Here is a 27,273-nt window from a genome sequence, read left to right on the forward strand (position 1 = left end):
CACACACACACACACACACACACACACACACACACACACACACACACACGGTTGCTGAGGCCATGGCCCCTCAGGGGTCCTTGTCAAACACGAGATGGCCGACTAACGCAAGGCCCAGCAGATGAGACGCTGCTGGGAGCACGTGCAGACTGAGTGAGGGTGTACTGGGCAGTTCTTGTCACAGTGAGACTGCGGACGGGGAGGCTGCATCCCTGAGGAGCCCACAATGCAGCTGCTGGCATGTTCCCAAGATTGGAAGGGGCCCCTGTGCCCTCTTCAGGTAACTGTCCTGCAGACTGGGAAGCACCGACTTCCCGGGGGCTGCTGCCTACTGGCCCTGAGCCTGTGCTGACCCCAAGACACCTGAGAACCATCATTGTTGGTCACACGGGGCCACATAACCTGTGCAGCGTCCCCACATTGGTCCCCTGACCTGGGTGGGGGGCTATTGGGACATCCCTCTGTGCCCCCCGGTGGTCCCTCCATGGGAAAGCTGCACAGATCGGTCCCCATATCAGACACATGATGACGCAGGGGATCCCTTCCGTGTTCTCTGTGTAACTTGCCAGGTCGGTGCCGAATGACAGATGACATGTAGCCCGTGGTGATGGCAAGCATGGCTGAGGTCTAGGTGCAGTGTCTTTGCTAGAGAAAATCACAGTCATGCCACTCAGTATGCAGCTGGCCTATACGCTTCCTTTTCTGTCCCCATCAAGGAAGGGATCAGATGCACCACGCCGTCATGTGACAGGGTCATCAGCACATTCCCACGGTTAGCCTTGATGGCACCAACTCTCCCGCTGCCTCAATATGACCCACCGAGAGCTCGGTTTCCCTGACATCATGCCAAGTGGACTGGGAGGGCAGGAGGTAAGAAGCCCCTCGCTGCCTTATAAACCAGAGGGTGGGGGGCACCCCATGAGTTCATGAGCCTCGGGAGGCCTTAGGGTTCCCACAGGGTCGGTAGTGGTGGGACACCCTATTTGAAGTGAGATGAGCTGCGGCACCCAGTTCTAAAAGCACAGTGCTCGGTGGGACTCGATCCGGGGCAGCAGCTCTGGCCCGTTTCCTGGGCACCAGGTAATGTTGCAAGAAAAGGCTCTGTGGCGGGTCCAGGTGTGACACAGCCACCCTGCTGCTTGGGCAGAGGGCCCATCGGGCCCCACGCTACCTGAGGCACCTGTGGCAGCACCAACAAAAGCAGCGCCTCTGGACAGCCCTCTTCCTCCTCTCCACCTGGAAAGCAGCCTCAGGCTTGTGGCTGAGCTCTGGAAAAGGCCTGACCTGATTCACCGAGTGGCCCAAGTACCCAGTGAGAGCCGAGTGCACGCAGCACTCTGCGGTCTGGCTGAGTCACATGTTGGACAGGAGACCCCAGCTCTGCTGAACTTCCCTCCCCCGCCCCCGGGGCTGCCAGGGTCGGAACAAGGGCAGAGGGGGCTGATGGGCATGTGTGTGCATATACCCACATCTCAGTGGGCAAAGCCAAGGTGACACAAATGGCCCAAGTTGGCTCTGCAATGGGCAGCATCCGAGAGGTTGACCAGTTGCCAGATTCAGAAAGCCCAAGACAGGAAGCTTGGGGGTACAGAGGGTGCTGTCCCACAGAAACAGGAGCATCCCCTGCAGGGAGTCTCTCATACACAGGGTGTGCCAATCCCAGCGACCACCCCATGGGCCTAGGTGCCGAGTGGCCATGGCAGCAGGGGGTGGAGGCTGTGCATGAACCAATTACGGGGGCTTCCCCAGCTCTCACACAGCTCCAAGCCCAACCCCAAACCAGCAAAGACCAAAGCTAACCCGTCAGTGGTCAGAGGGAGGGGACACATCTGCAACCTGGTGGCCACCTGACTACATGGAAACATCATAGATAGAAGAGCTGGTGACTTACGTCCCAGGGACTAAGGGACAAAGCACAGATGACTGCTCTGGAGGCACAGTCATCTCCAAAGGAGGGTCCATCTTACCACAGTGCCAGGCTGCAGTGGCTAGAGCCAGAACCCCAGCTGAGGTGCAGACTTTGAATGGGGGGCTGCAGCTCTGCCCAAAGCTGACTGGGACGGAGGGAGGAGTGGCCCCCACACCCCTCACTGCCCTTTGGGGTCTCTGCTCATCAGGTTTGCACGTCCTGGTGTCCAAGGAAGGACCTGGTCCACCAGAGAACCCAGTCCCCTCCCAGTGAGCTGGAAGCTGAAATGGCCTCCTTGGGTCCTCAGGCCACTGAGCCAAGAAGTGGAAGGAGCTGCTTTGCTGCTGGGGTGATGGGCCCAGGCCACCACGGAGAAGCAGGGTCAGTCAGGGCTGAACCATGTCCCCCGGAGGTCATACGTTAAAGCTGTAACCCCCCCTACACACACACACACCTCAGAATGTGACATTTGAAGACAGGGAGGTCTTGAGAGTGGGCCGACTGGGACCTGTATACTCAAAGACCAGCAGACACACACGGGGACTGAGAGCCACCTGCAGGCCAAGCGGAGAGGCTTCAGGAGGACTGGCCTGCCCACACCTTGATCTTGGGTTTCTGGCCTCCAGGGCCAGGAGATCAATTTGTTGTTTGAGCCGCCCAGACTGTCGTAATTTGCTATGGCCGCCTGAGGTAAGACAGTGCTTCGTGATGGGGCAGGAGCCCATGTGGTACAATGGTCAGTGGGCGACGGTACCCCACAAACACGCAAGGCCCGCAGCCCTGAGCCAGCCCATCTGAGCCCGCAGGCACCCACATGGAAAACAGGTGCTGGCTTTCGGGTTCAGGTGGGTGGGTGATCAAATTGACAACTGCCCATGACAAGGTAGCTGGTGGCCCCTAAACTTTTCTCATAGACACTGGATGGGCAGGTCTGGGGGGTCAGAGGTGTTATGGGCCTTGTCTTCCATCTGCCGTTCCACACCCATCCCCTCTGCCACCTAAGCCCAGGGCAGCCCAGGGAGAGGACAGTGGGATCAGGGCTCTCAGGCCCTGAGCCAAAGGTCTCTATTCCTCACCAGGTGGGCTCCCCATATCATTATCTTTCTGGAATGGTAAGTGCTCCCCCATCTGTTCTGTCTGCCCTGGAGTGGGGGGCCCTGGGGTTCTGTAGCACCCCTTGTGGCTTCCCCGCCCCCCTGCCACAAGCCTTTTCACAGTCCCCAAATTGTCTTCATCTGAGTATGCCATCTGTTTCCTTCTGGGCCCAGACATGGAGCCAGGATGTCTGTGGGGGCGGGCACAGCCCTCAGTGGACACTATTGGCCGTGTCTGCTGCTGGCCAGTCTGGGCCAGGCAGCCTGGAAGCCCCAGCCTAGCCCCCACCTGGCAGGGGGTCAACGCAGCCAGCTGGGCTACAGGAAGTGGGTGCCCCTCTGGGCTCTTCCTGACCCGGGCCATGCCCTCCCCAGCACAGCCTCTGCAGAACGGGCGGAAGGCGGGACGGGGCTGCTGTACCCAGCAGGCGCAGCCGCCAGAGACCCCGGTCGGGCAGGGCAGCCGTCCTAATGGCCGCTGCACCTTGGCCTCCTCCAGCAGCTCACACCTGCCTGTGCCCAACCTGCTTCCCATCCGGCACCCACAGGCGGGGGAGAATGGTCTGATGGGGAGGGGGGACGCGGAAGGCTGGCTCCAGCCAGCGTCTGACCACAAAGGCCAACTCCGAGTCCAACCTGTGGAAAGGCACTTTAAGGGGGTGAGTGTGGGCGTGAGGGAATGAACAGAGCTGACGACTAACTGACGGCTGATGGTGGTCCAGCCCACCTTGGCCCCTGGCTGCCCGGGGTTCACTGCTCAACAGAGGCTCACAGTCACTGGACAGAGGTGGCCCTCAGGGGGCAGGAACCTCCAGGTGCCACACAGGGTTTGAGAAGGGGCCTGGCCGGGTCCAGTAGTCCACCGCTCGAACCCGGTAGGAGCCAGAAACAACGGCTGTGTCTGGGAACACAAAGGTACAAGCGTGTTCTTGAACGTGTGCCCCCTGAACCCACCCCAAACCCCCTGACTCCATCCAGGCTTCGCAAGGCCCAGACCCCACCCCACATGGCGCTGTGCTGAGGCCCAGGAATGGGTGGAAGACACACCTGGACTGTGCACAAAGAGGTTAAACGTCGATGGCTTCCGGCTGATGGGAGCATACACATGACCATCCTGGGAGTACTGGATCTCATACGTCCACAGGCATCTGGGGAAGGTCAGTCAGGACCAGGGCTGAGGTCCAGGTGGGGAGGCCGGGCAAGGCCCATGCAGAGCCCTAATCCCTCCAGCCCCGTGGGCACTCTTCCCACAGTGATATGGGGAGGGGGCTGGAGCCCAGCTGCCACCTGCAATGTACCCTGTAGGTCATCGACCCTGCATCAGACAGGGGTGACATCATGGGTTATCTGTGGGGGCAGATATGTGAGGGGAGGAGCACATGACCTGTGGGGCGGCGAGGGTGGGGGTCAGGGGACAGAGTGGGATGATCCCGTGGGCACTGTGGCCCAAAGGAGCTGGAGGTGAGCACCTGGGTGGGGATGACCCAGCACGTGCCCGACGGGGACAGGGGCTCAGAGGCGACCACACTCACGCACTTGGAGCCAATGCGCTCGTCGGACCAGACCAAAAGCAGCTGCCTGTGGGTCAGGGGCAGAGCGCGGAGCTGGGTCACCTAGGAGAGGGAGGCGCAGTGACAGGGGTGTGGGGCAGAGGAGGGGCGAGCAGGGGGGTGGGCAGGCTGCCACTTGCCTGGCCTGGCGGCTCCGCGGGGCGCGCGCACACGTGCACCAGTAGCAGCGAGGGCAGTGGGAGCTCGGGGTGCAGCGTCAGACGGCCACTGGCGGGGAAGGGGCGCGGCGCTGTGGCCACAGGGTCCTGGGGACAGGCACCGGTAGGTACTCAGGGCCCTCGCCCCTCAGGAGCAGCCCCGCCCCGCCCCTCACCCCACCCCACCCGCGGACCTCGGCCTCACGCATGCGCCGGAACTGCTCTGGTGAGGGGAACACTGGCCGGCCAAGGCGCTGCCACTCGCCGTGGGGGCTGCAGAGCTGGTTGTCCAAGTACAGGGTGACGTACACAAGCCCTGCGGAGTCAGACATTAGGGCCGCGCCTCCCTGGGCCCAGACCACCGCTTCAGGCCCCACCCAGCCAGACAATACCCCCCCACCCCCCACCCCCCGTTGAAGTCCCCACACACCCTGGGACCCCTACTCACCCGGGCCCAGGGGCACCCCGTGCAGGCGCAGGGACAAAGCGACGCTGCGGTTGGCGTGGGCGCGGGTGTCGTTGCTCGCATAGACCAGAACTGTGGCGCGCCAGGCATCGGCGGGGCCTGTGGGGTAGTGGGCACTGGCCAGGACCCCCACAGTGTGGTTGCTGTCCTGTACCACCCCTGCTTGTGACACCTCGGCCCAGAGCTGCTCTTCGTCTGCAAGGCGTGGGGTAGTGGTCACCACACGGAGGTTGCCACCTATCCAGGGCCTGGCTTCCCACCATCTGCCCCCTTCCATTGGGGTCTCCAGCCTGGAGGTCCCGGGTCACACCACAACCTCTGTGGCCCACAGAACTGGGGGAAGCATGTTCCCCACCCAGCAGGACACATCTATCCGGCTCCCCTGGCTACTCAGGGCCGGGAATGACAGCCCTGCACAAGCAGGCCTCTGCCCAGGTTATGCCAGTCCGGCCTCGTGTGCTTCTGGCCTGGCAGCGATGTGGGACCCGGCGGGCTCACCCAGCAGAGCCAGCAGCCCCATGGCGGTGAGCACCGGCTTGCGCAGCAGCTGCACGTGGGGCGGGCGCGTGTTGTTGACCTGGAAGCGCGCGGTGAGCGTGCGCTGGGTGAAGGGGTGCGGGTGGTAGCTCAGGAAGGCGTTGTCATTGCTCAGGAGCGCATAGCGGATAGAGGAGCTGGCGTTGGCCACCAGCAAGTTCTGGTGCTGCGCGATGACCTGCGGGCGTGGGAGCAGCTGGGACCAATCGCCACGGCCACACGCCCTCACTGTCCCACCCCCAGAGGAGGCAGCGCCTGTGGGCAGGTCCTTGGGGCGGACCAACCTTCACCACCATGGCCGCGTAGGTCACGTCGGCCCTCCACGGCTGCGGCAGGGACCAGCCCACCAGCGGGTCTGCCTCATCGTTGTAAATGGGGGTGTCGGCGAACTTGGGGAAGAGCTGCTGTATCTGCTGCATGGCCGCCTTCTCCTGCTCCAGGATGGCGATGGAGCTGCCCGCGCCCTGCGGAGGTAGTGGGCCTCAGCGCGGCTAGGGCCGGCGCACCTGACTGCCGCTGCAGGGCGGGAGGGACCCTGGGGCCCTACCTTCTTGTGGAGGGCGATGTAGTCCAGCCGCACGCCCACCTCCCCGGTGAAGAAGTTGGTGCCGTGGTGACAGTGCCCCAGGAGGCCCCAGCACAGCGGGGAGTGTGGCGGAGGGTGAAAGGAGTCCCCGGGGCCGCCCAGGCGCAGGGTGGGGCTGGCCGCTCGGAGACCCTCGGAGCAGGCGTCGTAGTAGTTGAGGAAGCCTGGCGGGAAGGACGAGGGAGTCCATGCCCTCACACCTGGAGGGCCGCTCCCGCCCCCTCAGCCCCACAGGACCCCAGGAGGCCCCGCCCACCTTGCACGGTCATGGACACGTTGTCAAAGTCGTGGTGGTCTGGCTCATTCCACGTCTCGAAGTTCCACTTGGAAACGTGCTCCAGTCCATACCTACCTGCATGGTGTCCCTGCTGTCATGCCACCCCTCCCCTGGGGCAGCAGAGTGCCCTCCCTACTCCCAGGCGCCCAAACTTGGGGGGTTTGGATGTGACCGGACTGTCTGATGCGATGTGAGCCTGGCCCTCCTTCTGCCCACATCAGGAGACCCTGGCTGGCAGGTCCACGGCAGAGAGCAGCCAGGTGGCGGGGGTGGTGCAGGAGGCCAGCCTGCCCAGGAGCGCCCACCCAGACCCCTGGGGCCTGCCCCTGCCCACCGATGTATCTCCGGGCCAGGAGGGAGACCAGGTCCTTCCACTCAAACACCTGCTGCTTGTCTTCAAAGTCGGTGAAGAGTCCTGAGGGGCTGCCCATCAGCTCAAAGCCTGCAACACAGGAGGGTGGCTGCCCCCTGCCCACCACCCACACCATCCCCAAGCTCCCCATATCTGCCCAGCCTGGGCTCCACCAGGCCAGCACCAAAGCCGATCCATGGCGGGCAACCACTGAGGACCCAGAGGGGCCAGGTCAGGGGGAGATGGCACCTGGTGGGCAGAGGGCAGGGCCGGCTACTCACCTGGGAGGAGCTGGTTCTCCCTGAGAAGGTCCAGGTACCCGTCCAGATGGGTGAAGTTGTAGTGCAGGCCCTGCCCAGCTGACCCCCTGTGAAAGGACATGCAATGTCAGAGCTGGACAAGGTGGGCCCTGGTCTGGAACTGTGGCCACGTTCAAGCAGCTGGGGAGTTCACAAGGTGCCACACAGGATTCGGCTGGACTCAGTGGGCCCACCCCTTGGAAAAGACCAACTATGGAACCCTATCAGTCACTCACAGCCTAGTATGAACTAGCATGCCTGAACTGGAAACCCCACCCCAAAGCTTCCGGGGCTCAGAACAGCTTGAGGCTTAGGGGTGGACTGGGCAGGCAGGTCTTTTGGGAAAGGTATGAAAGGATGGAGTCGGGGACAACAAGGCATCCTGAAGACAGCTGACCGTGGAGCAGGGGGCTGTGGACAAGGGCCTGACAGGACCTGGTAGGCGCCACAGCCTGTTTCTCTGTGCCCCCTGGAGGCCAGGGACCCAGATTTGTCTCAGCAGTACCGACACTCCAAGGCCACATGGACAGGCAAGAAAGGGATAAGGGCAGCCACCCTACCCTATGCTCACCCCAGAATGGGGCCCAGTTCCCTCGGGGCTCATCAGGCAATTACTCAAATCTGACGCGCCGTGAAGGGGATGTGACAGGGAGCAAAGGGCCAGGCAGTGAGGGCCTCCCCAAGGTGACATCTCCAACATCACAAGTGATGGGACAAGCCAGCAATGAGCGCGCCTGGCGGACAGATGGGACAGCCCGTGCAGAGGCCCTGGGGTAGGAGTGAGCTTGTAATTAAGCAGCAGGGAGGCAGCGAGAGGACCTGGGCAGAATATGGGGGTGTGCTGAGAGAGATGAAGTCACAGGCCTGTGACCACCTGAGGATGGGCCCCTGACTCAGAGTGAAACGGGGGTCCTTTCAGGGATCTAAGTAGAGTGGTGCCATTACTTTCTTGATTTGCTTGTTTTTGAGACTAAATTTTTCTTACAGCAGTTTTAGATTCACAGCAAAACTGAGGGAGATAGAGTTCCCATTCCTCCACCAGGACACCGGCACAGCCCCCCAGTTACTAACACCCCCATCCGAGAAGACATGTGTTAGGACTGATGAACCTGCACTGACATGTCATCACCCAAACTCCATAGCTGACATTAGGGTCACTCTTGGTGCTGTGCGTTCTATGGGTTTGGAAAGACGTGACATGTATCCATCATCACAATGTCACACAGGGTAGTTTCACTGCCCCCAAATCCTCTGTGCTCCCCCCATTCATCCCTCCCTCCATCCCAAACTCCTGGTAAACATCTTTTCACTGTCCCCATGGTTTTGCCTTTGCCACGATGTTTTGAAAGGGTCCCTCTGGCGGCTAACGGGAGCCACAAGATGGTCCCCCAGGGGGAGGTGTGGTGCCCAGACCAGGTGGTGGCTGCAGAGGCAGTAAGGAGGGCTGAGCGGATGGATTTATTGGGTAGAGGGGACAGCATGTGCTGACAGGTTTGTGGTGAACCCCTCAGATTTCAGCTTGAGCAGCAAGGCAAGCAGGGGTGCAGGGGGCAGAGGCAGGTGGGGATCAGCTGGCAGTAAGATGCGTCTCGGATTTGGCTATGGGGAGTGGACATCCACGGGTAGATCTGGCCTTGGGGGTTGGGTGAGGAAGCTGGTGACCCTCAGTCAGGCCCAGGTGGCGTGGGGCGCAGGTGGAGTAAGCGGGAGCAAGCACTGAGCCTGGGGACCCCAGTTAGGGTCACTGCCTCCTGAGGAGCACAAGCAACGGGGTTGGCAGGGGGCCCGAGGCTTCCCCTGAGGACACACCTGGGCCACCTTGGTCCACCCATAGATCTGAGGGAGGAAGGCAGGGAATGGGGAGAGGGCCTGTAATGTGGCAGTAGGGTTTGTCCCACGTGTGCGATGGTGGAGGAGGGGTAGGGAGGGGGCACCATGGAATCAGACCCTAAGCAGCTCTTGGTCTGTCCGTCTCCATCCCATGACACAGCCTGGCCAGCCCAGCTTTGTCTCCCAGACACAGTGAGGATCTGAACAATTCAATACCTTCCTTCCAGGTCCTTCTCATCTCACTCTTCACGGACCAGCCTTCAAAGTCCGCCCAGAGGCCCGAGTCCAGCCATCACACACAGGGGCCTCCCACCTCCCCCCACCCTCGGGGCCACACACCTGCATGCCCCTGCTGGGCCTTCTGCAGGGATGTGTCTCCCAGCTTCTGGGGGCAGCAGGACAGGCAAGTGCACGGGGACCCACCCTTCCCCCCACCCGCTACCCTCCCTCCCATCCAAAGGTCACAACCGGTAGCGAAGAAGTAAGTTAACAAGCACTCGGGTAAAAATTAAATGCATGCAGCAGACAGACGGGCTCCAAAGTCCCACAGGTGGTGGGGGATGGGGGGTGAGGAAGATAGGGGGTGGGAGCTGGCGCAAGCAACGGGGGACCAGGAGCAAAGTGAAAGCACAGGAGCTCTTTCTGCACAGGTCCTGGCCACCCTGGGCTGACGGAGGGTGGGGGCGGGGGTGCGCTGGGCTGACAGAGGCAGGGAGCACAGCGGCCCTGCTGAATGCTGGTCCCTGCTCGGTGCTGTGGGCCAGTGGGGCGCCCCAGTCTGCCACCCTGGGTAAATGTGAGTGTTCGCTGGCCACGCCAGCCTCGGCAGCACACCTGACCCCAGGGGCCAGGAAACCCGAAGTGGGTGGGGGACAAGGAACCCAGGAGCAGTTCTTGGGCCACTCTGTCGGTGCGTCTGGCTCGGTTGGGAGGGGAAACGGTGCCATACATTCCAAGTGGGGGGAGCAGTGGGTGAGAGGTAAGTTGAAGTGCGCGGCCCACCCCTGCACCCCCCCTGCAGAGAGGCCTGAGTCATGGTCGCAGACCTGGCCACCAATCAGCCCCAAGGCCAGTCCACCCTGCCGCCCCGCAAGGGGTCGAACTGGGCGTGAGGCACCAGCAGGGTCGCCTCCCGCTTCTGGCCGGGCACGTGGGCCGAGGCAGCACAACTGCCTCATTCACGGCGCGCCTGCGGCCGGTTGGGCGGCACCAGAGCCCCCTCCTCCCAGGCCTCAGCGCTTGCGCTGCGAGGACACAGCTGAGCCGGGCCTGGTGAGTGCTCGCGTGCGCGGGGCGGGGATCTGGGCTGCAAGTGCATGGGGTGTGAGGACCGATCCGCGTGTGCTCGGCAGTGGCGTGGGGCGCACGCGCGGGAGAGCGCGCAGGGCGGCGGCGGGGGGCCTGGGTTCGGGGTGGAAACCCAGGCCGCACCCTCCGGGAGCAGGGGGATGGTTGGGAGAGTGCGCGGAGGGGACCCTGGCCGCGCGTGCTGGCCGTTGATGAGCGAGGGCCGCGCTGCAGCCGCTGTCCGGGGTGGGGAGGTGAGGGTGTCGGGGCCCGGGCCGCTGGCGGGGGACCCTAGAGCGCATGCAAGAGCGGCCGGGTCTTCGGGAGAAATTCGGGTCTGGTTTTCAGGGCCCTGGGAGCAAATTGGGCTGTCTGCTGGCCTCCTTTTACTTGTAGGGATAGCGTTTCCTTTCCAAATATGTGTGCTTAACCATTTAAAACGGCGCCTTAAAGACGAATATTAAGGAAAAAACTGTGTGGCATGGGGACTGGGCAGGAGGCCAGTGAGGGCGGCTGCAGCAGGTGGGAGGTGCTGGAGATTCGGGACCCCTGCCAGAATGCCGGAGTCTGCACTCAGTGGGCCCACCGGGTGGCGGGGTGTGGGCCCCACGCACTTGCCCACGTGCCTGGCCAGACAGCAGGGTGGTCATGGCAGTGAATGCACGACAGAGAAGCAAGCAGAGCGATGGGGTCTGTGGGCGTGTGCTAGGCAAAGGGGTCCTACAAGCCTCTCGAAGGACACAGGTGACCTCTATTGTATTTCTTCACCTGCTTTAGACAAACAGCCTGGGTGGGAGTTGGCAGAGTACAGGGCCCAATCCGTGCCACCAAGGACAGCGAAGGATGGACCCTGATGGTGTAGCTGACCTGACGCTGGCGCTAGGTGCTGTGTGCACTGAGAACAGCCCCTCCCTGAAATAGCGCCACCTGCTGGGAATCCCAGCACAGGTGCTACAAACCCAGGGAGCCTCTGGAAATCCCTGCCCCCATTGCCCAAGGAAACCTCCCACGTTAGGTTTCCCCTGAAATAACCGCCCCCCACACCGCCCTGTCCTGTACCAGCACCAGGCCCCATGACACCCAGCACCCCTGCCTGTATCTGCACGGCCGTCACTGCTCTGTGCACCCAGGGGCCCTCCAGCTCCGTTCCCCACCCCACACCCCCATTCAGTAGCTGGACTAAAAGAAGATAAGCATTTTATGACACCTCAGTAGCTGCCCTTCCCTCTGCACTCCGCCACCCCCTCCCCCCCAAGGCACCTTATCTGCCCCAAGTTGAAGCCTGAGGCCCTGAACTGCTGTGACTCACCCTGCCCAGCCCTCAGGTCCAGTAAACCACAGCTTCTGGTCTGGGCTAACAGCCCCCCCACCAGGGACTAGTGTGTCCCAGGCCAGATGGGGGGGTGGGCAGGGAGGCCCCAGCTCTGACTTGAGAGAACTCAGCGAGCGCTCAGGGCCCAGCGTCGACTCTTCAAGGACAAGGAGTCAGATCTGGAGAGGTGGCCACGGCATCACAGGTGGGGCCTGACCCTCACTGAGGTGTGCAGACACCCGCCCAGTCTCTGGCCGTCCCCCACCTGCAGGCACCACTCCGATCTTTGCCCCAAATGGAGCTCCTGGTCTCCCCAGCCAGACTCCCTGAATTCGGGGCTGGGGCAGGGCATGCAGGCAGGTTTCCTGAGGGCCCAAAGTGGAGCTGTGTGGCGGAGCCAGGGTGGGAACCCCTCAACCTCTCATTGTCCCCCATCCCGGGAGCACAGTTGGCTGTTGATCTGAATTCCTGCTTAGTAACTGGCGACTCCTGTGGGGACGGGAGAAGTATGACCAAGCCAGGCTGCCCACGGTGCCAGGGCCAGCTTGGCCTTCCAGCCCCACCAAAGGGACCCCCCTGGAAGAACACTTGGGGCTCCAGCCCCCCACAAGATGGGCCCCTTCTTACCCATGTCTTCACTTTAAAGATGGGGGACTGAGATTCTGAATAATCACTGTAAAAAAACAGCAGCTTGCCCTTCGTTTATCATGAGTGGGACATGAGGGGAACCGTGTAAAGCGCTCATTTACCTTCTGCCAGCCCTAAAGGGCAGGTCCCACCTCTGTACAGGAGAGAATGCAACGAGGCCAGGCACCTGCCCACTCACGGGGTCAGCGCTGGGCTAGAATCCAGATCCAGGACCCCTAGCTCCACAGCAAGAAAGGCACACCTGGCTAGTGTGTCCTGACACCCATCACACACACACACAGCAGCCTTTCCCCACAAGGACACGGAACAGATGCTGGGATGTGGCTGCCGGGGCTGAGCTGGCCCGGGTCCGCCCCTGCTCATGCTCTAGCACGGACCAAACCCATCTCCTGGAAGGGCAGGGAGGGTGTCCAGGGATGGGCCAAGGAGACCAGCTCCTCCCTTGGTCCCCTCTGGTCCATGCCCACCTTCCAGGGTCCTTGGGGCCAAGGCACTCAGCCCCAGAGCCGAAGGGTCACATACTGCGTGTGCCTATCCCAGGACTGGCCAGGTTCCTGAGCCTTGACGGCCGAAAGAACCCCAGAACCCAGGGATCCTGCTCTAGCCACTCGCTGCCCCAACCTGTGTCTCTCACACTGCAGCCCTGTTCCTGGGGGGCTGGGAGCCTATCAGAGGCCACACGGATGTAATTATTCGTGAGCCTCTAATTACAGCACAACTCCCCCAGTTAGCAGCTCAGGTAACACTTGTCTGGGGACACGTGTGACTCAGCAATCTTTGGGGTAAATAATTGAACTGCAAGCCCAGCACGGCCAAGCAATTAGATGTTGACCATAGAGCACTGCCTGCCGGGCCACGCCAGGCCTGCTCGGGCCCACTCCGGGTGCCAGCTCTGTGCCTGAGCTACTGGCACTCCCCCTCCACTAACAGAATCCGGGGGCTCTGGGGTCCAGCCAGCCAGCAGACACAGGCTTGGGGTCTGGCTCTTCTGTGAGGCTCTTCCTCCGAGCTGCCAGCCTCAGGGCCCACCACGCAGAGGTGATGGAGGAACAAGAGGGGACTCGGTGGTTTGGTGAAGGGGTGGAGGAGCCTCCGTGTGGGTGATGGAAGGGACTGTGCTTGGATGGCAGTGCACAGGGAGCCGCAGGGTCTGGGTCTCGGTCTGGCCACATGTGTGTCTGGGTCTCTGCGACACCCTCTGCCCCAGCATCCATGCCTGCTTCTCTGTTGCAGGTTTTCCCAAGGGACCTGGTAACCCAGGATGGACGTGTCCCCTGAGCTCATGGAGCAGGGCAAGGGGCCGGTGCTGGTCCGCCGGCAACCTCGGGCACCGCGGGGCCTGCGTGAGACGCTGAAAGCCAGGCTGCAGCGTAGCTGTGTGTGCAGCGTGCAGGGGGCCCGGGCGCTGGTGCAGGACCTGCTGCCCGTCACACACTGGCTGTGCATGTACCGCCCACGGGAGGACCTGGCGGGCGACGTCCTGTCTGGACTGGTAATTGGCATCATCTTGGTGCCCCAAGCCATCGCCTACTCGCTGCTGGCCGGGCTGCAGCCTGTCTACAGTCTCTACACGTCCTTCTTCGCAAACCTCATCTACTTCCTCATGGGCACCTCGCGCCACGTCTCCGTGGGCATCTTCAGCCTGCTCTGCCTCATGGTGGGGCAGGTGGTGGACCGTGAGCTCCTGCTGGCTGGCTTCGACCCCGTCCAAGATGGGCTGGGGCCCAGGGACAACAGCAGCGCCCCCAACGTCTCAGCTGCCATGCTGGCACTGGGGCTGCAGGACTGCGGGCGGGACTGTTATGCCATCCGCGTGGCCACTGCCCTCACGCTGGTGGCTGGGATTTACCAGGTAAGGAGCTGACTTCATAGGGCCCACCCACTGGAAGGGCTGAGCCTAGGGGAAGCACAGGCTTGTGGCCTTGAAGGACAGTGGCTTTAACCACAAGTGGACAGGACAGGCACAGGCAGGGGGGGCCTGCATCGGCACCCCAGGGCCCAGGGAGCCTATCCAGCCAGCTGCAGCCTGGGCAGGGCTAGGGTGCTGAAGTGTGGCCCACACAGCCTCCCCAGGCTTCCTGTCCCAGGTGGGATCCTGGGGGGGCTGCCTGCCTTCCCGTGACCGCCTGACACCCAGCCCTCTCCTATACCTGTCCACCCCAGCCCTGTGTCACCCCTCCCAGGGGCCAGCCTGAGTCCCTTCCATTGGCTCCAGATCTCCAGGGAAGGGGGAGGTCCCACTCATGGGGCAGGAGGAGGAGTGGGCAGGCTTGTGATGTGGCCATGCCCCTCGGCCACACCCGGAGCCGGCTATGCTGATGTCACTCTACCCACAGGTCCTTATGGGCATCCTCCAGCTGGGCTTCGTGTCCGCCTACCTCTCACAGTCACTGCTTGACGGCTTCGCTATGGGGGCCTCAGTGACCATCCTGACATCCCAGCTGAAGCACCTGCTGGGCGTGCGGGTCCCACGGCACCAGGGGCCAGGCATGGTGGTCAGCACGTGGCTGAGCCTGCTGCGCAGTGCTGGGCAGGCCAACCTGTGTGACGTGCTCACCAGCGCCGTCTGCCTGACCGTGCTGCTGGCCGCTAAGGAGCTCTCGGACCGCTACCGGCACCGTCTGAAGGTGCCCCTGCCCACGGAGCTGCTGGTCATTGTGGTAGCCACGATCGTGTCCCACCTCGGGCAGCTCCATGTGCGCTTTGGCTCCAGTGTGGCCGGCAACATCCCCACTGGCTTCGAGGCCCCGCGGGTGCCGGACCCGGGGCTGATGCAGCGCGTGGCGCTGGATGCCGTGCCCCTGGCCCTGGTGGGCTCCGCCTTCTCCGTCTCGCTGGCAGAGATGTTCGCGCGCAGCCACGGATACTCGGTGCGAGCCAACCAGGAGCTGCTGGCCGTGGGCTGCTGCAACGTGCTGCCCGCCTTTTTCCACTGCTTTGCCACCAGCGCTGCCCTGGCCAAGAGCCTGGTGAAGACGGCCACCGGCTGCCGTACGCAGCTGTCCAGCGTGGTCAGTGCCGCCGTGGTGCTGCTGGTGCTGCTGGCGCTGGCACCCCTGTTCAGGGACCTGCAGCGCAGCGTGCTGGCCTGCGTCATCGTCGTCAGCCTGCGGGGAGCCCTGCGCAAGGTGAGGGACGTCCCACAGCTGTGGCGGCTCAGCCGGGCGGACGCGCTGGTCTGGATGGCTACGGCGGCCACCTGCGTGCTGGTCAGCACCGAGGCGGGGCTGCTGGCCGGCGTGCTCCTGTCGCTGCTGAGCCTGGCCAGCCGCACACAGCGCCCCCGCACGGCCCTACTCGCCCGAATCGGGGGCTCCGGCTTCTACGAGGACACAGCGGAGTTTGAGGGCCTGGTCCCTGAGCCTGGGGTGCGGGTGTTCCGCTTTGCAGGCCCACTTTACTATGCAAACAAGGATTTCTTCCTGCAGTCCCTCTACAGCCTCACGGGGCTGGACGCAGGTCGCGCGGCCGCCATGAGGAAGGCGGGGGGCCCGGAGGCAGGGGTCAGTGAGGGAGACCCCATCGAGGGCAAGGACCTGGGCCCCGTGAGCAACACCACCGCGCTGGTGCCCATGGCTGCTGGTTTCCGCACGGTGGTCATTGACTGTGCCCCACTGCTGTTCCTGGATGCAGCCGGCCTGGCCACACTGCGAGATCTGCGCCGAGACTATGGGACACTGGGCATTGACCTGCTCCTGGCCTGCTGCAGCCCCTCAGTGACCGACGCCCTGAGGAGAGGCGGCTTCCTCCGGGAGGACCAGGGGGACGTGGATGAGGAGGGGCAGCTGTTTTACAGCGTGCACAACGCTGTACAGGCGGCCCGGGCCCGCCATACGGAGCAAGCACCCGCCGACTCCAACGTCTAGGAGAGCCAGCGCCTGCCCCAGGCCTGCTTCCTCCCAGGGCCCACACAGACTCCTCACACCAATCACCCAAACTGACCCTCCTGGGAGCCTGTGCCGTCTCTGCCCTGGAGGGACCAGGGAGCCCGGAATAGGACAGGACGGACGCCACTGTGAACACAGACAAGGACCCAGAGATTCCTAAGAACCACACCTTTAGGACCAACGCCCCCATGGTGCAAAGCTGGGCCCCAGTGCTGTGTGACCGTGGGGCCAGTTTGACACTGTGTTGCCATCTTATTTGAACAAGGGCCTGGATGCAATCATGTTGCCTCCAAGGTGCCAGAAGGACGCTGGTCCCTTAGCCCCCACAGCTCCCACCCCACTGGGTGAGAGCTGGTGGCTCTGGATGAGTGTGAGGGTCTCTGTGCCTCTGGAAGCTGCCCAACACACACACCCAAGTGTTCCTTACACCTCGTGCCTAGGCCCCTGCTGGGCAGTGCAGGACAAAGGGAGCGTGACCAACACAACCTTGGCTCAGCCGTCAGGCACAGCTGCCCTGCAGAGCCCACCCAGCGAGGACCCAGCACGGGGCGCCTGCGTGCACACTCACTGGAGCTGGGTCCAGCCTCAATGTCAGCGCAGCGGAGCACCAGCCCGCCCCTGAGCCTCTGGCAGGAAGCCAGCTGTGCCTGCTCCTGGGGCTGCCCCAGCCAGCCCCTGGGCCTTCTTGAGCCAAGGAGCATGTGTTCCCTCCTCCCCTCCCCACAGGAGGCTTTGCTGAGAGTGTAGGGGCCATGGCTCCTCAGAGCAGGCCTCCCCCCTCCCTCGTGCCCCCACCTCTGCACTGCACTGTCCTCCACAGCAGACACAGCCTCCTCTCAGCCTCTGTCTTCAGCTCCCTAAAGTGGGCACTGCTGCCCCAGGCTGCCCACACCACGCTCTCCATCACCCACCTGGCCGTAATGAGCTCCAGCAGCCAGTGAGTCCGGACCTGCTCAATGCCACCATGAGGGACGGCGCCCACGTAGGCCAGGTTGAGCTGCTGGTCCCAGCTGAGGTCATACTGGTCAGCCCGGCTGTGTGGCAGTGGAGGGCTGGGGACAGAACAAGGATGTGGGGCATCAGTCCCCATGGCTCTGGGGACACAGGGCAGCCTCAGCATACACCGCATCCATACAAAGCCAGGGCCTGGGCCTGCCTGGGACATGGGGCTCCAGCAGGTGGACAGAGGAGTGTCTGCTGGTGAGTTTTACTGTCCTTGATGTAATAAAATGACCTCTAACGCCAGGCATGTTATGAAATCTCATGTTTATGGAGGTCGCGGGCTCTCAGAGGAAGGAGAACCACATCCCCGCTCTGCTCCTTGCCCCATTAGCAGGGAGCTCAGCTTGACGCCTGACACAGAGGGGGTCGGGAACACAAGGTTGGGGGACGGGTCCCACTGCAGGCACATTTGGCACCGCTGGGGCCGCCCCCTGGGAGGGTTCTGGTCTGCAGAGCAGTATCCTGAGCCACATCCCTCCTCAGGGCCTGGGCTACCTCGGACCACCACCAGACTTGGCCACCATGAAAACTCAGGGCCTGGCCCTAGGCCTCCACCACCAGGGGTCCCCACTTAGCTAGAAAACAACCACCGGACCCCAAACACCACAGGGTGGCTTCTAGGGGAAGCAGCCAGCCGGCTAGGGCAGCCTTCCTCCCTTCCACTGCCTACTGAGCGCCCTGGGGGCAGCCTAGGTCTCTCCACATGCGACAAGGGGGTCCCAGAGTCCCAGGGGCGCGGGGCGCAGCCCAGCTTTAGGAGGAGCGCGCGGCGGGAAAGAGCGCCATTGGCCTCGAGCCTCGGTTTCTCCGCGTGCGGCGCTCACCAGAAGCCGGTGCTCCTCCAGAAGGGGCGCAGGGGCCACGCTACGCGGGCTGCGTCTACGCGCACCAAGTGCGGGGCCTCGGCCAAGGCGGCTGGGGGAGCGGCCAGCAGCGCCGCCAGGAGCGCGAGCAGCGCGACCCGGGCGCGCATGGCCGGGGCGCGGCGCGGGGACACCCCGGGCCGCTGCAGGCCCTCCTCGGGCTCCTCGGTGCGCTCCCGGAGCCAAGCTCTGCGCCAAGCCGGCGGGTTCCGCCTCCGGGTCGCGCGCCACGTGACCACCACCGCGGGGCGGCTGCTTGGAACCCCGAGGGTAGGGGCTGGGCGGGGCTTAGGCCGGGTAAGGCGTGTGGGCGGAGGGAGAGCACAGAGGTGAGGAGCAGAGCGTGGGTGGCGGAGTGTGGGCGGGGACAAGGCCAGGGAGGGGGGCGTGGTTGGGGTTTAGGTGGGCGGGTGGGCGTGGGCGGGGCTTAGGTGGGCTGGGGAAATTGGAATGCGGTCCCTCAGGCAAACTCCTCCATGGCGCCCCCTTCCCCGCCTACGGGGATGATAGTACTGCCTCGCCGGCCGTGTGATGACCTAGGGGCTCCGTGAGTGGGGCACCCTTAGAAGACAGCTCCTCCGGTCAGCGGCACGAAGGTGAGCCGCCGTCCTGTGGATGCATCAGAAGGTTGCCCTGGAGACCGGGAGGTGCCTAATGTTCTGGTCAGACGGGCTACTTGCTGGCTCGGACGTCAGAGAGAGGTGCTCCCATGTGGGACACATTTGAAAGGCGCGGAGCTAGGACCCACCGGCTGTGGGACGTGGGCGTGGAGGGAAAGAGCAGAGTTAAAGGTGTACTAGGGTTTTGGATCCCCTAGGGGGCGGGCGTTACCTGAAAGTGGGGCTGTCATAAAAGCACAAGAGGGACTGGGGACACGCTGCTTCTGAGAAGCCAAGTGGACGTTTCTAGCAGAGGGTGGGATGGTCTGGCCTGGGTGTGACAGGAGGGGGGTGTCGCAGTGTAAGTGTCTATACTTTCAACTGTACATGTCCACCGAGGTTCTACAGCCTCACACGTGACATCAGCCGCTGAATGAGGACGTGCTGTGTAGGCAGGAGAAGCACCAAGAAAGCGGCTTACACGGTGTTGAAGGAGCGCTGAGGCCACAGGCAGGGGTCTTCAGGCAGCTCTCTGGAAGACCTCCTACCTCCGCCATGTAGACCAGTGAACGAACCACTGAGACCGCTGACAATGAAGTCCTGAAAGTAAATGACTGCAAACCTAGAATTCTAAATCCAGCAAAACGTATGCTGAATGAAGGCTAAATAGACATTTTAGAGAAACAAACCCTGAGAACACTTGTCATTAAGGAGCCGGTGAATGGTGTCCTTCCAAAGAGGCTGTGAAAGAGGCTGATTCACAACAGCAGAGGACAGGAGGGAAGGGGATGAAAGAGAAAGGGTATGTCACAGAATAGCCTAGTGAAGAGCAACTTGTAAAACAAAAATAACGATATATTTTGGGAGCTTAAAACATGTCCAGAGAATTGAAATGTGTGATGGTAGTGCACAAGTTTGTGGAGGGGGGCTAGCGGTGTGTGATTGGCTGGTCCCCAGCCGTGTCTGCTGTCCTAACCCCCAGGACCTGTACAGGTGTCCTCACTTGGTGAAGGGACTTTGCAAGTGTGATTAACGTAAGAAAGTGGAGATGGGGAGATTATCCTGGATGATCCAAGTGAGCCCCAAATGTCATCATGGTGTCCTTGTAACGGGGGGAGGAGGGGATTAGATGTGGACACAGCCATGGGATGACCGCAGAAGAGACAGAAGACCACTGTGAAACTTGTGCTGGGGGTTGGTCTTAATCAGTATGCTGAGACAGCAGGCACGAAGATGGTTGTCGTAAAGGGAGATGTTGACAGTCATGGGTCCCTGGAAATGCAGCAGGACCACACACAGAAGCAGGAGGAGGCTCATTTTCTCTAGCTCAATTCTTGGGGCCTTGGTCCTGGAGAGACCGCCTCCCGGGGCTCACCAGTCCCTGCGGATAGCAGTCAGCCTTGGGGGGACATGGTCCTGCCTGCACCTTGCTCATGCACGGAGAGCATGTGCTATCGTAGATCAGGCCTGCAGAGCCAGAGCGGTGCAGGCAGCATGGCACTGGGCACCTCAGGGGCACAGCAGGTCCACACAGTGACCTGGGTTCACAGAGGGCCTTGGTCATATGGTCTTATGGTTTTTAAAAATTGGCTGAACTAAGACACTGTGACCACAGCGGTTCCCACACTATCTCGGAGTCCCTCTGTCACACTTCCCTTCTTGGTGGGGTGGCGCTGGAGAGGTGGGGACGCTTTTGGGATCTGACCAAGGGGAAGTCAAGCTGTGCAAACATCAGTTGGGGTTTAGCGGAGTGTTTATGTGGGTTCCAGCCACTTCTGTGCGCAGCAAAGTTAGAGTCAGAGATCCTAGTGCAGAAAACAGCTTCCAGGAACTCCCATGGCAATTAACCAAGAGGAGTGAATTACACACACTTTTGGAAAGGGATTAAACATCCTGCTGATTTGACAGGAAATGTTGACATCAACAAGATAACCTAGAATCTCACAGCAGAGTGACAAGGACATGATGTAAAAGGGTTCTTCGCATCAGTAGGGGCATCTTAGATTAGCCACAGCATAGGGAAGGGCACCCAACACTTTCCAGCTGACAAATGAACACATTTGTCAAAGTTCTCTCCAAACTTGACAGCAGTCTTAACAATGTATGTCTGTGGGAAGCTATTCTGAGAAGTTCATGGGAGGGCTTGATGGAAGTATTGTTTGCCTGTAGTTAATAAGCGGGATCGGGAAGCACAGAGCTGTTCAGAAATGGTCAGACCTGGGTTTTCCTTCTTAAGATGTTCCCTGCACCCCACTTTTTCACGAATGGAGAGAGGTATGTCCTCAATTCCTGTTTCCTTAGAAGTCAGTGGCAGTGGGAGTCCATAGAATCCGCTGCTCACCAGCACCATCACTGGGTCATAACCCTCTGAGTGGCAGGTCAGTCCTGGGGCCTGGCCCTTACCCCTGACCTGTGACCTGGCTGAGGGCAAGTGCGGAGGCTGGGTGGTGCTGAGGACACAAGCAGAGAGGAGTGGACCCAGGAACTCCCAGCTGTCTGGGTTGAGGTGCTGAGCAGGTGGGGAGGCTGGCGGTGAGCTGAGTGTTCCAGGACCAGGGACTCAGCCCCCAGCACAGACCCCTCCGGTGGTCTGAGGAGTCCCATGGGAAGGGTTCCTTTCCTCTGTCACCCTGCCCAGGGGCTTCACTCTGTTTTCCCTGCTGCAGTCAGGCCAGCTCCTTCTGATCAAGCCCCTTTCTCCACGGATTGCTCCCTCTCTCCACGGACGCTCGGTTTCTAGACAAGTGCTTCCTGGGACTGGGGGCAAGCAGTCTCCATCCACCTTCTCAGGACTGCTCCTCTTGTCTTCAGACCTGGTCCCGGGCACCACCCTTCCTCTCTCCAGAGTCCACTCCTGGAATCCCCCTCTGCGCAACAGGCTGCCTCTCCCTCAGTCTGTCTCTTCTTGCCCTGCTCCGTGCTGACGCTACCAGCAGGCCGAGCACACTTCCAGGCACTTCCTCTGTCGCGTTAGTTGTCATTACGCCCTCTCTCGGGATATTATCGTCCCCTGGCTGCGTCCCCCGACCCGTTTTTCTCTTCCTCTGGGACCCTGAGGCCCCATCTTTCCCTGCATCCATGGGAGCCAGCTCCACCGAGGTGGCTAACCTGCAGCCCCTGCTCGCCCTGCCAGGTTGGGGGCTGGACGGCAACCCACAACTATACAGCAAGGACCAGAAGGGTCCCCAGTAAACCCCTTTGCCCAGGATATCCAGCTCCGCCACGCGCACTGCAGCCCACGGCCAGGCTCACAGAAGCTAGGGACCCTGGAGTGCTGGCGGGCGATGGAGCAGGGTGACCCTCGCAGACACGTCCCCAGCGCCGCCTGGACAAGACAAAGTTGTGCGTGCTGTAGCCGGCCCTCAGCAGAGCCTGGCACCCCGCCTGCAGGGCTGGGTAGTAGGATTCACTGCAACACTAGGAGCGCGGTGGGAGCGGGGCTTCATAGAGGGGCGGGTCCAGGACCTCCCCGGACCCGAACGCGAGGCCAGGGCCGCGTGGGAGGGACGCGGGCCCTCGTGCTTCCCACGGGAGAGCTGACGGGTGGGGGCTCCTATAAGACCACCTGCGAACAGGCGAGGCAGCAAATCCGGGTGGGCTGCAGACCCTGGCCATTGCTGGCCGGGAGCCTCAGCTCCCACCTGTGGTGACAGGAGCCGGGCGCCTGGGGTGCTCTGGAAATGACAGGGTCCACGCGTCCAAGGCCCTCCCAGCCCAGGGCCACCTTCATCGCCCTCCTCCTCTGCAGTAGACGCCAGACTGGGCCCCGAGGGCAAGGACGGGGCACTGAGGGCAGGGCCTGGACCCCCGAGCCTACCCTGGGCACCCCGGGATGTCCTTCGCGCTCATTGGCTCTCCCTGCGCAACCTCGAGCCACAGGCTGGATCCCAGCGCCGCGTGGGAGGCGTCAGTCTGCGCAGGCGCGGGACTGGGCACCGCAGGTGCAAACGCCTCGCCTGGGTGTTGGGAGACAGCGTGCGGAGAACCGGGTCCGGGTTCTGGGTGCTGGGAGTTAGCCCAAGGCCACCAGACCTATTATCCTGCTCTCTAGATCTCCCCACACGCCCCCGCTCAGACCCGGGCTGGGACTCCGGCTAGGTGAGCCGGCCCCGCCTCTCCGCCCCACAGGCCCCGCCTCCTGACTCGGGCCACGCCCCAGCCCAGGACCCTCTTCTCAGGTCCACTCTTCTAGGCTCGGCTTCCCCAGACCCGCCCCTGCAGTCCCCACTTCCCCGCCTCATCCCCGTCCCCAGCCCCAAGTCCTTTCGCCGCAGACCCCGCCACCGTCGGCCCCACCTACCCAGGCCCCGCCCTGCCTGCCACTCCCAGGCCCCTCCCCCACAGGCCACACCCACTAGGCCCCGCCCCGCATCGGGCTCCGCCCCACAGGCCACACCCCGCTGGGCCTCGCCGACAAGTCCCGCCCCGCTGCCAGACTCGGCCCCCCCAGAGTGCGCGCCTGCGCAGTGGCGGCGGGCGCAGTCGGAAGCCGGGCGCGGACCGCGGGAGACCGCTGGGACCACAGCTTCTCTGGCTTGCTGCGGGGACCCGGCTGTCGCCCGCCGCCGGGGCTCGGGCCCCCCGGGCCAAGGATGGAAGCGGCGGCCGAGCCCGGGATCCGCTCCTGGCTCGGCGGCGGCTCGCCGCGCCGGGGCAGCCCGGCCTCCAGCCCCGATCTGGGCAGCAGAGGCCGCGCGCGGCCGGGGCCGGGGCCCGGGCCGGGGTCCGGGTCGGGGTCAGGGCTGGAGCGGGCGGGCGCCAGGACCCCTGGCTCCGCCGCGCTGGGCCACAGCTTCCGGAAAGTGACGCTCACCAAGCCCACCTTCTGCCACCTCTGCTCCGACTTCATCTGGGGACTGGCCGGCTTCCTGTGCGACGGTGAGCGCGCGCGACCTCCTTGCAGACCGCAGCCCCTGGCCCGGACGGGCACCTCACCTGTGGCCTCTGCACTCCCAGCAATGGCTTTCCTAGGACAGAGTCCCTTGCCCCTTGCGGCAGGAGTGTGCCGGCTAGAACCTCCCCATGGAGGTGACGAGATCCGGCTCTGCCAGGGGCTTGGGGGCGTCAGGTGGCCGCGGCCCCTCTCCCAGGTCTGCCTCGGCTTTCTCACCGGGGTGGGGATCCAATGGGGAATGAAGGAGGGGCAGTGTGAGCGAGGGGGCAGGTGCAGCGACTGGAGGATGAGGCCAGCCCACCCTGAATAGGCCGACTGTTCCTCTGGGCTATCACCCCCAGAGGCTGGGGCAGCAAGGGGCAGCAGCGTGGCCTGGCCACTGGCTCCCATGCTCTGGTGCTGGTCCATTGTTGCCCTGTGTGCGCTCTGCTGCTCACAGGGGCTGGGTGTGGCAGTGCCCATGCTCAGACTCTGGGACAGCCGGCCTGGGGCCTGCCATCCCAAGTTCAGCGTGCCCTGACAGGGCTCCCACCCAGCTGCCAAGCCGGCCTGGCTGGGCGAGAAGGCCCTCCTTCCTCTGGCTCCTGGACAGCCAGTGTGTGTGCCTCCAGGGTCCGCCCTATTCTAATCCTGCTCCCTTTTGCAGGGCAGGTGGGCCGGCCCTGGGGGCAAAGCTGCCTAGGACTGTGGAGGGTGGTGGGGCAGGGAGCCCTTGTCCTTCTCAGGAAGACAGGCCGTTGGCTCTGGGGAGAGAGGACAACTCAAGCCACAGCCTGTAGAGGCTTGGCCCTTAACAGGATGCCTCTGTCAGGGTAAATGGCACGGTTGTCCTGACCCCTAGGGCTGCTGCACCAGGTGGCCTGGCTAGCTGGCATGGGGTGGTTACCCCTGGTTTCTCTGTCATATCGGAATTGTTGCACTGCCCTGCCTAACCCTTGGGAGTGCCAGGAGCCTCACCTAACTTGGGAGGCGTGCTTGTGCAGGCTATCAGCTCCAGTCTGAGGCCCTTTGAACAGGTGAGAGGTGGTGCGGGCAGGGCTCCAAGCCTGAGGCTAGACCTCAGGACATTAGAACAGGTGAGAGGTGCTGAAGGCAGGGCTTCAGGTCTAGAGGGCTCAAGAACCCTCAGCCTAGCTGGGCGCAGCAGCTCAGGAAGGAGGCTAGGCTTGGGGGATGATGGGGGGCCTTCACTGGGGATGCAGTGTGGACATTCTCCCCATGTCTGTGGATAACGGGCTGGTGATGCCGGCAAGCCGAGGGGCCTGACAAGGATGTGGGAGGAAGACACTCCCCCCGCCCCTGCCAGGGAGCACCCAGGATGTGTGTTGTGGGGTGATCGGGCACTATCCCCGTGGGCCAGAGGAGGCAGCTGGGCGCTGCCTGCCCACAGCTGGCGCCTTCTGTGGCAGAGCTGGTCTGGGTGTCCTGGAGCGGAAGCTGAAGGGATAGTGCTCACTCATCCTCTGCGTCCCCACTTCTCCCATCTTATGCCAGCCTGCTTCTGGAGTTCTCCCTGAACGTGGCCTCAATGGCTGCCCTTGCTAGCCCGCTGAGCTTGTCTGCCTCTTTCTAGGGACTGTGTGGAACAGGGCTTTCTTGAGGCCCCATGGGCACAGTTTCACCCAAGGCTGTGTTGGAGAGTTGTCCCCCTGCAGCTTGTCCATCCCGTCCCACCCCAGTGGGGCCCCCCCCAGACTCCCCATCCTCACTGGACCCACCCTTGCTGCATGTACTGCCAGAGGCCGCTCCGGCCGCTCCTTCTCCAGGTCTCCCCCACTCCTGTCCATCTTTGGGTCCCTCTCCCAGCTGAGCCTTAGTCTCGCCAGGCGTCCCCCGGGGCACAGCGCAGTCCAAGTGCACACCGCCTTGGGGCCTCTGGGCAGGGCAGATGCAGCCCTCACTGGGCCCGCCGACCCGCCTGCCTGAGCGGGGTCTTGGCCCATCAGACTGGCTCTGGGTGTCAGCAAGCACACAGCGTGTGGGAGGGGTGATTGGGGTGTATGCAGCTGTGGGGGAGTGAAGGACGGGTGTCCTTGGTGAAGTCCTCTGTGGGGATGTGCAGCGAAGCCTGTCCCTCGCAGAGACCTCAAGGAGAGCTGGGCGTGTGCGGGGGCAGAAGCCCTCTCAGGACATCAGCCACATCACCCAGGATGGTCAGGGCCATCAGGCCCCGCCCTCTCCCTCTGCTCTGGGCTTTCTTGGGACCCCGGGTGGGGTGAGGCAGAGGATCAGGCTGTCCCTTGGCACTTCTGGGGGGTGAGATGGTCGCCATGGCCTCCCTCTGTCCCCATGACTGTGGGGGTGGTAGGAACTATTCTCCCTGTCACTCCCACAGTCGGATGGGCTGGGGGAGGGCTGCAGCAACACACCCGTGTAGGAATTGCCCCCCACAAGCTTGGGCAGAGTGGGTCGACTGGGATGGGCACACTGCCCTGTCAAAGGGCTGGTGCCCACCGTGGCCCTTGGTGCCTCCCCCTTCTGCTTGCCAAGCCTGGGGTCTCTTGACTCCTGGGCGGGACAGGGGCCAACTCACATGGCTCTCCTTCCCACAGTCTGCAACTTCATGTCCCATGAGAAGTGTGTGAAGCACGTGAAGACCCCCTGTACCAGCGTGGCGCCCAGCCTGGTCCGCGTGCGTACAGAGTGTGGGCTGCCACACTGCCAGGAGGGGCAGAGGGGCGGGGACAGGCTACTGTGACAGGTCCTGAGCTGGAGGTCAGATCTGTGGCTGGACGGGCTGGGAGTGCTCCTTTGTGCCCGCCTGGGTCCCAGGGCAGCAGCGGGGGCCTCACTTCCTGCAAGTTCTCAGTTTCCTCCGGGGTCCCCAGCACTGTCCCTGCTGCTTATTGGTGGACCCCCTGCACCTGTGCTTCATCCGGGTTGCCCCAAATGTACCACAGGGGAACAGACCTGGGGGAAGTGGTCAGTGCCTGGTTTTCTTGGGCAGCGCAGCTGGAGCAAGCAGCAGGCCTGGGGAAGGACCGGCAGGCGCATCAGGCCGGAGGGGCTGCCTGGGGTTGTGGTGGGCGGTGGGACGGTGTTGGTCCTGCACAGCGTGAATAGTGCTCAGGAGGATTTGGGGGACTGCAGCTGTCAGGCAGGCGGTGGGTGCTCCCTAGGATGTAGCTGGGTGGGTGCAGGGATTGGGGGTGAGGACGTGGGGCGGTGGGCCCGGGCTGAGGCGCCCTGCTCCCTCCAGGTCCCTGTAGCCCATTGCTTTGGCCCTCGGGGGCTCTACAAGCGCAAGTTCTGCGCAGTGTGCCGCAAGGGCCTGGAGGCGCCTGCGCTCCGCTGTGAAGGTACCGCCCACCCAGGGTCGCGGTCTCTGCTCCCGAGTGGCCCAGCCGTGCGGCTGGTGGGCGGGAGTGTTTTGGATTCTAGAGCTGCTGGGGCAGGGCTGCTGGCGCAGGGGTGCAGGCTGCGTGTTGAGGTGGGCCGGGCAGGGAGAAATGCGGAGAGGTGGGGGCTTTCCCTTCCCCGCGCTTTGGGCACAGGAAGGTTAAGGATGGAGTGGCGATGGCGGAACTCAGGTCGGAGCAGAGATGCAGGGAGAAGGGGGCAAGGGCCATGGGAGCGGCGAGAGGCCCCTAACCCTGCCCGCCCCCCAGTGTGTGAGCTGCACGTTCACCCCGACTGTGTGCCCTTCGCCTGCAGCGACTGCCGCCAGTGCCACCAGGACGGGCACAGGGACCACGTGAGCAGGGGCCGGAGGCCGGGGGTGGG

The 27,273-nt window shown here is 63.0% G+C and overlaps 3 protein-coding genes across 10 annotated transcripts in view; 2 read left to right on the forward strand and 1 right to left on the reverse strand.

The window, feature by feature from the left end:
• The window catches only part of IDUA (alpha-L-iduronidase), a 21,208-nt gene extending 2,913 nt beyond the window's left edge, over positions 1–18,295 (reverse strand). Inside the window, exons 1-15 of one of the 3 annotated variants that reach the window (XR_002125691.1) lie at positions 18,019–18,295; positions 17,104–17,244; positions 7,211–7,296; positions 6,912–7,019; positions 6,557–6,652; positions 6,262–6,464; positions 5,999–6,178; positions 5,676–5,892; positions 5,160–5,372; positions 4,906–5,027; positions 4,694–4,819; positions 4,540–4,616; positions 4,051–4,151; positions 3,731–3,904; positions 7–645 (exon numbers count right to left, since the gene is read on the reverse strand). Coding sequence is in view for 1 of the 3 variants with exons in the window: in XM_019658047.1 (XP_019513592.1) it covers positions 3,798–3,904; positions 4,051–4,151; positions 4,540–4,616; positions 4,694–4,819; positions 4,906–5,027; positions 5,160–5,372; positions 5,676–5,892; positions 5,999–6,178; positions 6,262–6,464; positions 6,557–6,652; positions 6,912–7,019; positions 7,211–7,296; positions 17,104–17,244; positions 18,019–18,167 (1,926 nt within the window). In the remaining 2 variants the exon portion in view is untranslated. Of the gene's footprint in view, positions 1–6; positions 646–3,639; positions 3,905–4,050; positions 4,152–4,539; positions 4,617–4,693; positions 4,820–4,905; positions 5,028–5,159; positions 5,373–5,675; positions 5,893–5,998; positions 6,179–6,261; positions 6,465–6,556; positions 6,653–6,911; positions 7,020–7,210; positions 7,297–17,103; positions 17,245–18,018 lie in introns of those variants that run through there. The other 2 variants (XR_002125690.1, XM_019658047.1) reach the window with 2 other exon arrangements.
• On the forward strand, positions 9,607–17,096 carry SLC26A1 (solute carrier family 26 member 1). 6 transcript variants are annotated; one of them, XM_019658046.1, is made up of 3 exons: positions 9,607–9,708; positions 13,539–14,157; positions 14,642–17,096. In XM_019658046.1, the coding sequence occupies exons 2-3, from the start codon at positions 13,567–13,569 to the stop codon at positions 16,169–16,171; spliced, it is 2,121 nt and encodes a 706-aa protein (XP_019513591.1). In that variant the 5' UTR covers positions 9,607–9,708; positions 13,539–13,566; the 3' UTR covers positions 16,172–17,096. The 6 variants fall into 6 exon arrangements, with proteins under 6 accessions (XP_019513591.1, XP_019513586.1, XP_019513587.1 ...); XM_019658041.1 differs by lacking the exon at positions 9,607–9,708 and adding an exon at positions 9,726–10,330; XM_019658042.1 differs by lacking the exon at positions 9,607–9,708 and adding an exon at positions 9,726–10,037.
• A 4,823-nt stretch (positions 18,296–23,118) lies between the features above and the next one.
• DGKQ (diacylglycerol kinase theta) overlaps positions 23,119–27,273 on the forward strand; it is a 12,838-nt gene continuing 8,683 nt past the window's right edge. Inside the window, exons 1-4 of the mRNA XM_019657951.1 lie at positions 23,119–23,534; positions 26,103–26,182; positions 26,750–26,849; positions 27,159–27,268. Coding sequence (XP_019513496.1) covers positions 23,249–23,534; positions 26,103–26,182; positions 26,750–26,849; positions 27,159–27,268 — 576 coding nt within the window. The 5' untranslated portion in view covers positions 23,119–23,248. The remainder of the gene's footprint in view (positions 23,535–26,102; positions 26,183–26,749; positions 26,850–27,158; positions 27,269–27,273) is intronic.

Source organism: Hipposideros armiger, unplaced genomic scaffold, assembly GCF_001890085.2.
Source record: "Hipposideros armiger isolate ML-2016 unplaced genomic scaffold, ASM189008v1 scaffold_282, whole genome shotgun sequence".
In the NCBI taxonomy this organism is placed as follows: Eukaryota; Metazoa; Chordata; class Mammalia; order Chiroptera; family Hipposideridae; genus Hipposideros; species Hipposideros armiger.

Excerpts from the sequence above, each read along its gene's own strand:
- SLC26A1 (XM_019658046.1), top strand. The coding sequence starts at position 13,567 with ATGGACGTGTCCCCTGAGCTCATGGAGCAGGGCAAGGGGCCGGTGCTG. Across the intron at positions 14,158-14,641 it reads TGGTGGCTGGGATTTACCAG|GTCCTTATGGGCATCCTCCA; the intron begins GTAAGGAGCTGA and ends CTCTACCCACAG.